We start from the raw sequence: 11,340 nt of genomic DNA, 5'->3' as shown, positions 1-11,340 counted from the left end.
AGGAAAATTAAATGCAGTTTAGAATATTGTTCGAATGTTTAACTAAAAACAAATTGAAGGTCTAAATACAAAATAATAATTATTAAGATGTGAGGAGTCTGGGTTGTTTGGGAGTGCTGTTGTATATGCAAAGGGCAAATGGTCCCTGGGAAGCAAGTAGAATGTGGACTTTTCCAGGAGCATTTGTTGCCATGTAAGATTTTTATCCACATCCTACTAATGCTACCAAAATTAGGTGTATACCCGAATGAGAAGTATGGGGTAGTGCCCTTTGGGGTCGTGAGGGTTCGCACCAAAAAATGATATTGACTGAATGCCTGTAAAGCAAAGTAAAAAATAACAACAAATGTATTTAACATTTTCGATTATGAATTAGAAAGAAGTTGTACGGAGGTTTGATAGTTATACATACAAAAATGTTCTGTAGGAAATAGTTGTATATTTTATGTATAAAATCTCTTCTGAACATGAAACGACTATAATTAATTAAATAAGTGTCCTTCTAATTTAAAAAAAGATTCCATTAGATGATTATGTACATTCACTTACTTACAGGTTTAAAAAATGAAGTATAAAAAACCAAATTAACAAAATATTTTCTCAGTGCAATAAAAACAATTAATTTATTGTGTTGTTCAATCGAGATTTGCGTTTTTTATTTTTCTTGTTTTGTTTTTTTGAATTAACGGGTAAAGAATTGCGTTTCGATTTCTTTCTTTTCTTATTATTTGAATCTACAGATGAATCAAAACTATTCCTCTTCTTCCCACGGTTTGGTTTGTTTTTGTTTACAAAATGTTTGTTTCTGGGGGAATAGTGCTGCTGATGAGAATGTGAATTTTGTTTGAAACAATAGCTCTCATTTCCATCTGGAACACAATGATACAAACAATGAAAAAAAATGTTTTGTTATAATTTAATTAAAATTTAAATATAAGAAAATAGAATGCTGGGGCAAATAAAAGAAATACCTTCATATGTATTCACGAACAGGCTTATTTTAGGAAAATTGATTTTCTTATACTCAATGAATCTACAATCTTCATCGAGATGCCCAGCAGAACCACAGTTGCAGCAAAACATTTTAGGATTTCTTTCATAATTATTACTATTTAGCGCTCCACTGACCTACAAATAAACAAAAATAAAGAATGATGGTTATATCCTTAGGTTTTATGTTATTATGAGTCGACTCATAATGACCTTGTGCACCATGACCAATATAGGCCTACTGTGCATTGTTATGTACTTAACTGAACTGAGGTTTTGTAAAATAAATAAATAATTTTTGAAAAAGTAGAAATGTCATAATATTTAATAAAATTTTTGAGAAGTGTTTGAGAAAGAATATTGTTGAAACAAATAATATAAAATAAAACTAAAATTGTCCCTCACTGTGGCATGATATTGCCTCCATTTATCAGGGCAATTTTTGGATTCATGGCCGATTCTCTGACAATTGTAACACTTGATATTCGAGAGTGCAACGCACCGGCCACACTTTTCTACATATGCATTAGTTCTATCACCACACTGAAATAAAGAAAGTATTAAGCCACGAATAAAAATTTGACCTGTTGTTGAATCGTTAATCTTACATTGAGGCACATTGTCCTCGGGCACTTGTTCACATTGTGGCCTTCGTGTCCGCACATCATGCAGCTGGAATAATTTTTGGGACATTGCCTATAAAAATGGCCGAACTGCCTGCAGTTTCGGCACCGCATCATTGTTCTTGAAGGTAACGTATCGGCAACATTTATTGTCCATTTTGCAGTTTTATCTAAAATTAAATAAAAAAATTTGGTTACACATTACATACTATTTGAGTTGGTTGATCAAATAGCAATGCCAGTGGTTCGTTCAGTAAACATTCAGTTGCCTTTAAAGAAATATGTTATCTAAATTATACTTCTTTAGAAAGGGACTGATGGTTTAACTCATCCAGTGAGTCCCTTGGTTCCACCTTACAATGGTTTACATTAGGCGTTAAGAAGAAATTAAATAACACTCAAATTGCAGATTTCTGGCTGACAAGTTATAGTTTAAGTTGGATAAAATCAAACCAGCATGCCCTATTTAAATAAAAAATATAACTTTCAATTAATTAAGGTTTTTTTAGTTGAGATAAAAAAGTCAGTGTCACGAGCAGGATTCGAACCCACGACCTTCGGCTAGATACGCCGCTGCTCTACTACTTGAGTTATCGTGACTTCGATCCACTCGGACACTAACTTCCCATCTCAACCCCACCTTTTGAATTTTCCCTCCATTTTGCCATTTTTCAAATTCGTCTTTTTTATCTCAACTAAAACACCTTAATTAATTGAAAGATATTAATTGGTCAAGTGGACCACGAAAATTAGTGAATTTAATAAGTTAAATGAAGTATATCTTCACTAAAGCTTTCCGTGTCCATTTCATTTGTCGCCGAGAATCAAATAGATTAACGGCATTTGAAAAATGATAAAAAGGAGGGAAAATTCAAAAGGTGGGGTTGAGATGGGAAGTTAGTGTCCGAGTAGATCGAAGTCACGATAGCTCAAGTGGTAGAGCAACGGCATATCTAGCCGAAGGTTGTGGGTTCGAATCCCGCTTGTGACACTGACTTTTTCTCTCAACTAAAAAACCTTAATTAATTGAAAGATGTTAATTGGTCAAGCAAGCGGACAAGGAAAATTAGCGAAAAAATATAACATTGTTTGGTTGAGAAGGGTCGAAAAATAGCTCTACGTATAATTAGAGGCTCAGGACAATATCTTATGTTGCAGCAGTCTAACTGGCAGGAATAATGTCATTTGACTACTAAATTAAGGTAGTAGTGGATAACTACTATGAAACAGGTAAAGGAACACCTACACATTATCCACAATTAATGCTAGATTTGCCCATTAAATTGGAAAAATGGGATCGGGATCATCCAGCTAAGATTGAAAATGCACTTGGAAAGGAGCAAGCCAATGTATGAAGTATTTGCAGACGGGAGTACAATTTCTGCAGTGTGGGATGCGCACCTGTTGCTTATAGAGATTCAACTATTATTTGTATTACAAAATCAAAATTAGCTAATTGGTGCAGCAATAATCATGAGGAACTTCTCGCAATCTGGGTAACTTCAGGAAAATTAATAAATACAGAAGAGGAGGCAACAAATAGAACTACAAAAATACATACAGATAGTATGGTTGCATTGAATATGATCGAAGATAAATCAAATCAGTTAAATCTAAATGAAGAAACCCAAAACAAATTGAAAGATCTCAGGAATAACTCAGGATGGAAAATAACATTTCAGAATTGGATATGCGGGGAATGAACTAACAGATACTATGGCAAAGGAGGATGCAGAAATATTAACATGGATGTCACTTTTACAAAGGTGCCAAAAAATTACCTCAAAAATATGGCCACACAACTAATTAGGAAATTGAATGGACAACAACAATGCAGGCTGCAATAACCAAATTATTTTTCCTGATGTAAAACAAAGAATAGGCATGGAAATATCAAATTTGTTCAAAACCACTGTAGCTCTCACAGGGCATGATAAAAACCGTTTGTATTTTCTCATCACTTTAGGATCATCGATGACTCTGGGTGCCTGGGCAACGTGAATTACCAAATATGTAAGCACATTATCTGACTGTGCTTTCTTTGATCCTCAAATTTCAGCATTTATTAAAGAAGACCTATTAAGTGATGAAAAATGGCCAATGATCGAACATGAGTAAATGACAAAATTCAAAGAATATTTTTTAAGATTTATAAATTCAATTAAATTAGTTGTTGAAAAATTTGTAGATATTAATAAATCATCTTGTCAATGTTATGGTTTCATTAAAATTAAAATATTAAGGCTGTTGATTCAAATTTTTGTGAAAATTCAAACTCCAGGACAGTTCTGATGCCAGTACATCACATACAAGGACATGATGAATCTACCAAGTACAAGACCCATTCAGGTCATACAGTGAAACCCAATATTTATTTCCTTGACATCAATGGAGAGAGTATTAATAATACTAATTATTTAGAAATCGTGAGATGCGGTCTGGTGTGATGTAGGTTTCAGAAAAACATTTTCTTTATCGTGCCAACGTTTTGATCATTATTGAGATCATCTTCAGGGCTCAAAGTGTTTGTCTTCTGTGTAATTGTGCCAATCTTGCGTGTCGTGTCGAGAGTGGTCACTAATCACCACACAATACTAATTATAATAAATTATAAATCTAGGTATGTTATTTGGTATGAAATAAACTGTATATTATTTTGTGTTTTTGATTTACAGTTTTCCTTTGTTAATCATCACAAGGTGGATCTAAAATGAAAAACAGAGTGGAGAGTCAAAGGCCTAAATGTTGACCTAGTAAAAGCTCTAGGACCCCACACAATTTTTCAATCTGAAATAAATTCAATAGAACTCTCTGCAAGAGATTAAAAGGTGCACAGATAAACATTTTCAGACAGTCAAGAAGCATTAAAGGCCTAAGATTCCTCCAACTATTCCAGGAATTCCTAATATATCTCCAACTCCTGAGAAAACGTTATAAAACAATTCTGCTGTGGGTACGAGGACACGAGGATATTGGAGGATCAGGATGCAAACTAGCAAAAGCACCCTTTGAACTAGAAAAAAAGGCAAACCTGAACAAATTAATAGAGAAAAAAAAGACCACACACTGGATGAATCCACTGGGTGTAAAACAAAGAAATTCCTGGGAATTCAACCAGGAAAACAAAAATCTCCCCCCTGTCAGTAGGCAAGAATTAAGAAAAATAATAGACTTTTATACTGTCAATTGCTCAATGAATCATAAAATATTGGAAAAATAGCAAGCTGTTGACTCTGTTATGAAGATGCAGAAACGTGATGAGATTTCAAAGCATTTCAGTTGAGTTTGAGTTTCATTAAACTGGAAACGGTACATCCTCTTTGAAAAGGCGATATTGAAGAATAAAGAAATAGGCGAAGATAAACCCTGGGAAGTGCTAAAAACCATCAAGGTAGTGCAGTTTTCAAGGTTTTAAAATAAAGAAAGAGTCATTTTACAATATTTTTTTTAGGTCGCAGTGGAAGAAAAGAAGACTTTATATGGAAGGCTGAATGTAATACGAGTCACAAGGCAATCCTACATAACATAATTTAATTACCATATATTTATTTGTTATTCTAACGACTAAAAGTAGATAATTTATAGATAATTCTTCTGAACAAATACCTTTTCTTAGTTCTTTTAAAATTTGTTTGTGGTCAAAATTTCTCAGGTTTTCAGATGGTTCGTTATAGAATTTCTTCATTTCTTCAGTCCAATTTTTCGGGCTTGAGACTTTCATCCAGTCTGTTTGAGACTGGATGATATCCGAGACTGTAAATGTTGGATCGTTCTCATAATCATTTCTGGCAGAAAGATCCAGATTCATGACGAGATCTTCATCTTTCTCGTCATCGGATAAGAGCACAACTTTTTTGTTTTTCTTCGCTATGTCATTCCCTCTGCGCTGTTCAAATTTCCGCTTCATGGTTCTTTTACTATTCTTATTTATAACTTCTACCACGGAGACTTCATCGTCTGAACTTGAATATATTGAAATCACTTCATCTCTATTTTCAATGAGTACCTCAGACTCTTCTTTCTCAACCTGAACTGTTTTGCCTTTTTTCAATGACACCTCCAGTTGGTTTTCTGAATTGAATCTGATGTCGTACTTCTCAAGCAAATGATCAGGTATACCTTGGCTGAAGTCGTTGTGATGAATTACCGAGTAAAGTTCATTGGCTAACTCATCGTCAGAACTATCCTCAGATTCGGGATAATCATTTTCCTCAAAGTCGATCAGGTCCATTTATGTCATAAGGTCTTTAAGAAAACAATCATTTCATAAAAACACGACGGCGATATAGTCAAAAGATTAAAAAAAAACATACAGAACACGCAAACAGTCAAACGGGTCCCATTTGTGAATGATATAACCTCAAACCAAGACTGGTGAAAATCAGGATGACAGAAGTGAAAGCAAAAAGCCTCTTTTGCCTTTAGCAGTTCCAGCACGTGTCATAATCATACCTGACGTCATATGCACAACTTTTTTTTAACATAAAAGTGTTTTTAGTTTAGCTACTTTTACATCGTTGTTGCTTTATACATGTATATATTATACTACATATATATACATATATTATACATACTAGTTATACAATACACTATTTAATATTTATAATTGAATATTTGAAAAATTTGCTCATTTTTTCCCTCCGAAAAACGAGTCTAATAAATAAAAAAAAGCAATCGTGAAAATTTCTCAAAATAATTTTTTAAATAATATTACAAACCGGTCGAATATTTAAGGTATAAATATATAATAATAATATTGTAATATCAATGAGCCTTCCTTCGATGAAACAATATTGTAACCTACGCATGATCGAAAAGCGTCATTCAACTCTGATCAAAAACTGCTGTCTAATCTTGGTTCCTGTTCTAAATAACTGATTTAAAGCAACATGGTTCGTTTTTTGCCCTTTTTTCTTATTCTAGAAATTTTAATATATGAACCTCCTGGTTTATCTTTTCAGAGTTTCGGTCTGCCTTCCCTGAAACCCGAACTAGAGACAATTCCAGGACATGGACTTAAGAAGAACAACTTCGGTGTGCATGATTCATTGGCTTTTGGGTAATTATTATATATTATTAAATCAACATTAAAAAAAAAGAATTGAAAGCTTAATACAAGTTAATATGCATAGTAATGCCTTTAGATTTGAAGTTAGCGATGCCTTACTTTCATGTACTTCAAAACATGGACTGCACATAATTGGCATATTGCCTGAGATGTTTAAATCCAATGACCTTTAAAGCTGCGTACCCACTATGTTCGTGAACCAGTAGCGCTCCACGATCCTATAACCAAGTGGAGACGAGGCTGAGAACATGGTCGCTCCGCAAGAGATCCACAGTGTTCACCTGAACATGGAAGGATTAACATGTCCGAGATAGTGGCTAGTGCATGTATATATTTTTGTCCACTATTTGACTGAAAATTATAGAAGGCCCTGTAGTTTTTTTGCAAGTAGATTTCTATAAAAAGAGAGCCAACCATGACTTTCTAAACCTAAAATCACTAGAATTAAGGGGTCACTACAAGAATTTTTTGCGAATGACTTCCTCCAACTTTGAAGATCTAAAGTTGGTAGCACCGGCTTTCCAAATAAAAAAAAAAAAAAGTTATGAGATGCTAAATCTGCTCAGTACAAGGTTACAAGAGCAGTACACGAACCTCACTGCCGTGCTCCCCATTGAGTTCACACAAAAACTGTCAGCCATTGGAACACTCTCGAATATTTGCGAACTGTTACACTCTCCGAGTGCAGAAGCATACACACTAAAGATGAACCTGGTTCGCAAACATAGTAGATACGTTAAGGCAGTACAAAATTTAAACTAAGCTGTTTCTTGCTTTATGTTCATTACCTAACGGAAACAGCTTTGGATAGCTTCGAACACTATTACGACACTGCCTTACACAAATGACATTGCATATTGCAGAGAGCATTTAATTTTCTGCAATGTAGGGTTGGAGCCCAGGAGGCATGCAGGAAAGTTCGTCAAAGGACTAACATAGAAACTAACAGCAGAACTACCAAATCAAGGACGTGTTAGGACTACAATAATAGTTGGACTGTTGTCCTGACACTGTAGACTCTTGAGGGCATATGTTGGGCAGGCCGGAAAATGATGTCGTTTTTTTACATTAAATTCAAACATAAATGTTTAACAAGTTTTTATTTTTAATCAATTATGTAATCACCCTCGTTATCAACAACCCTTTGCCATCTAGTGTACAAATTTTCAATGTCATATTGTTAAAAATCAATTCATTTTTAAGTGAAATATCTGGAGATTGCATTTTGGACATCATCCAAATTTTTGCCACTTAGAAAATTTAACAATTGAGAATAAAAGGAAATCCGATGGCGCAATATCAGGCAAGTAAGGTGGGTGAGGCAGGAAATACCTCCCCAATTCATTAATTTTTCCCAGGGTTCGTCTTGCACAGTGCATTCTTGTATTTTCTTGTTGCAGAATAATACCTATTCATTGGGCACTTTTCAATGAAAGATTGATTTACTCAATCTAATTGTTCACAGTAAAAGTCTGCATTCACAGTTCGTCCAGGTTTCAGCACTACATAATCAATGACCCCGTAAATATGCCACTAAACACAAATGCACCTTTTTGAGGTGTAAACTTGGCTTGGTTGTACTTCATGGCGATTCATTCGGAGAGAGAGCCACTGCCTTTTGTGTTTTGGATTATCATGGAGGACTCATTTTTCGTCTCCAAAATACACTTCTATACTATGTCTCTCAAGTAATAAGTTGTATGTGGTGGACCAGTTAGCTTTGTTTTCTTCAGACAGATTGTGTGGAACCCATAAACACCACTTACTCTACTTACTTTACCATTCTGCTGCAAATGTTCTTCGATGGTCGACCTAGGTTGGTTAAGAGTATTATTTAAAAGATTTTTATTATTTTTTAAGAGTATTATTACATTTCCTCAATTGTCTGACATAGATTTGTTCCCACTTCCACCCACATGCCATTGTCTAAATCTGTTGTTTTTTCTAATCAATACAGGTTGAAAAGATCAAAATTACCAGATTTAAACATAGAAAACCACCTTTGGCATTTACAAACATCTAATTGATTTGGATAAACATTTTGGTAGCAAATGTTGCATTACAATCCTTGTGAAACTCAAAAAGCGTACTATGCCGGGTATGTACTCTTCTGGTATTTGGCTGGCCATTTCACTATAAATTGTACAAAAAAATTAGATTTCATTATTTATGAGTAATCAAGGCATTTTAACCTTAAAATGTCTTGGCATGACTTAGTACAAAATGAGCAGATAAATGATAAATGAATATCAGTGTGCGCAGAAATTACATTATTTTCCAGTATCCTCAATATATAGGCTCAGAATGGCAGAAACAAGCCAGCAAGTAGGAGAGAACCTGGAAGAAGAAGAGACTGCAGAACATATTTTCTATTGGTACTTATACAGGCTTATATAGGGTGAGATTCCTACTCCTGGGATCTGCCAGGGTATGAATAGTACCACAATGAGTCCTTGAAATAGCTTCGGTTAAATCTGTTAAAAAGCCTTAAGATTAATGAAGAGCTCTTGAGAATAATATTGGTCGCTAAAAAGTTAAAAATAAATAATACGAAAATACAACTAAAACTAATTTTATTGTTTACTAATATTATCTAAATCTATTTTCTAGGTTGAAAAATGTGAAAGGAAATATACAACAAAACCATCCGTTGGAGCTATCAGAGAAAAATGTAAGCTGCATTTATCACAGCGATGAATTTATTTTAATTATTTAATTTTGTTTAATGTGTGTTATAGTACGATCTAAAAGAGTGGAAGATGCAGATGACAATTTTAAGAAACACCCAAGGTTTACATGCACCGATTAAGCTCGGAGCTGAGCTATGGGCTGCGAAGCAAGTTGGAAGGTTGCCCTTCATGGAAAGCTCCGGTCTCGCTACAGCAACAATAAAATCAACAGACGATATGCTTGATTTTACTGATATTCTTAGTCTGCCTGAACAAGATGAGCACCTTCTTATGCCTCATGTAGTTATGGAACATAAACTTGGAATCTTGTAATTTTGTTGCTTACTTTTATTCTGTATTTTGTATTAAAATATATTTAAATCACTATAAATTTAGTTTTAATTTATATTTTTTCCATACCAGATTAGAAATCATTTAAGACTATAACATGTCAAAGGTTGCAACAATAAAATCAAAGCCTTTTGTTCTAACTGTTTTATATTCTGCTATAAGCGATGATTTGCAAATTGTTGAGTATTTATCAGAAGTTCAATCATTATGATCTAGGTAAAATAATTCCTATAATAACCCATTGGGTGCAGCAGGCACTTTACTTTTTCATAAGTACCCAGAACTGATATCGTGGTAAATACAAGTCGAACACCCTAACCAGTGTGGTCTCTTATTATTATCTATTTTGTGATGGTAATTAATGCTTGCTTTATGGACCTTTGCTTCTTTATGGATGGCTAAGAAGAGACATAAGAATAACTTCATGATAAAATAAAAATGTATATGTGAAGCATGGGATTTTATCATGGCATCAACAGAGGTCATATCAACTTGGGAGTTCTGAAGATTTTGACAAAAAGCCCATTTATAAGTACTCAAATCTGAGAGTGATGTGTCATCACAATAACTGTTGTAGCCAAAGCCATTTCCAATCTCCCTTAAACATTAGTTTAAGACCCAAAACACACTGGAGTAGAGGGTGTTTGAAGGAAACCAGGATGACCAACTACTGAACCACCAAGTTAGGTGAGAATAAATCACACTGATCAAGAAAATGTTTTGTTTATATCTACTCCAGGCACAATCAGTCATTGCCAAGGTAGCATACACTATGCATTTGTCTAAGTGCTATGTAGATACATGAAAAGACAATCTTTCAGAAATACCAGCTGCTCTTGTACAAGGTTGTGGACCCAATGATTCTTATATATATTATGCAGGGTGGGCGACCAAGACCCAAGGGGTTAAATGCCTGCGTAGACTCGTACCTCATCCCTAAAAGGTCCGGGACTTAGTCGGCTCATGTGTCTTGCATAAATATCTTGGACCTGTTCACAAACCCAAAGATTTTGGACCATTTGATCTTGGAGAGTGATTTGGTGATATCCTCTCCTTCAAAGATTTCAAATCTAGACCTAGTATACCTATCACACTCTGCGAGGTAGTGTCTTGCCGTTTTTTCTTTTATTTCGCAAAAACGGCAAAAGGGATCTGGTAGGATACCCATTATGGAGAGGTGTCTTCTCAGTGGGCAGTGGCCCGTCAGGATACCTATCAGCCTCCTAATTCCCTTCCTTGAGATAGAGAATAGCTATTTCGATTCTGCTGGTTTGATCGCCTTAACAAACTCTTTCGATTGCCTGTGTCCGGGGGATAAATTCCACTCCCTAAGGAATTGTTTCATGCCCCAGTTATTAATACTCTCTTTCCCTGTGCTCTTAGAGTGAGGTAATACCGGTTGTGGCCCGACAAACGCAGTATTAGAACCTTCTTTGACTAGACAATCCGCCTTTTCATTGCCATGGTGCTCTTTATGTGCTGGTATCCAAATAAGGGTTATCTTGTTCTCAAACCTGGAAGAAATCCTATTGACAAGATCTATAGTTTCCTCCACCAGTTGTTAGGTTGACAAATCTTTTTGTAATGATAAGTACTAAGACTAGCCTGACTGTCAGAAAAAATTCTAATACCTTTTCCC

General features: G+C 34.8%; 2 protein-coding genes across 2 annotated transcripts; one reads left to right on the top strand and one right to left on the bottom strand.

The window, feature by feature from the left end:
• Positions 1-419: 419 nt before the first annotated feature.
• Positions 420-6,090, bottom strand: LOC106672946 (zinc finger CCHC domain-containing protein 7-like). Its single transcript, XM_014404797.2, has 6 exons — positions 5,927-6,090; positions 5,220-5,858; positions 1,599-1,783; positions 1,396-1,533; positions 972-1,128; positions 420-869 (listed from the first exon to the last, which is right to left on the bottom strand). Exons 2-6 carry the CDS (start codon positions 5,842-5,844, stop codon positions 619-621), a joined length of 1,356 nt encoding a protein of 451 aa, XP_014260283.1. The 5' UTR covers positions 5,845-5,858; positions 5,927-6,090; the 3' UTR covers positions 420-618.
• Positions 6,091-6,394: 304 nt separating this feature from the next.
• On the top strand, positions 6,395-9,741 carry LOC106672947 (proteasome maturation protein). Its single transcript, XM_014404798.2, has 4 exons — positions 6,395-6,505; positions 6,575-6,672; positions 9,292-9,352; positions 9,420-9,741. Exons 1-4 carry the CDS (start codon positions 6,503-6,505, stop codon positions 9,681-9,683), a joined length of 426 nt encoding a protein of 141 aa, XP_014260284.1. The 5' UTR covers positions 6,395-6,502; the 3' UTR covers positions 9,684-9,741.
• The last annotated feature ends 1,599 nt before the right edge of the window (positions 9,742-11,340 follow it).

This window comes from Cimex lectularius, unplaced genomic scaffold, assembly GCF_000648675.2.
Source record: "Cimex lectularius strain Harlan isolate CLEC.00 unplaced genomic scaffold, Clec_2.1 scaffold48, whole genome shotgun sequence".
NCBI lineage: Eukaryota > Metazoa > Arthropoda > Insecta > Hemiptera > Cimicidae > Cimex > Cimex lectularius.
Note: the sequence above shows the minus strand (reverse complement) of the source record. Positions and strands in the feature narration are given on the sequence as shown.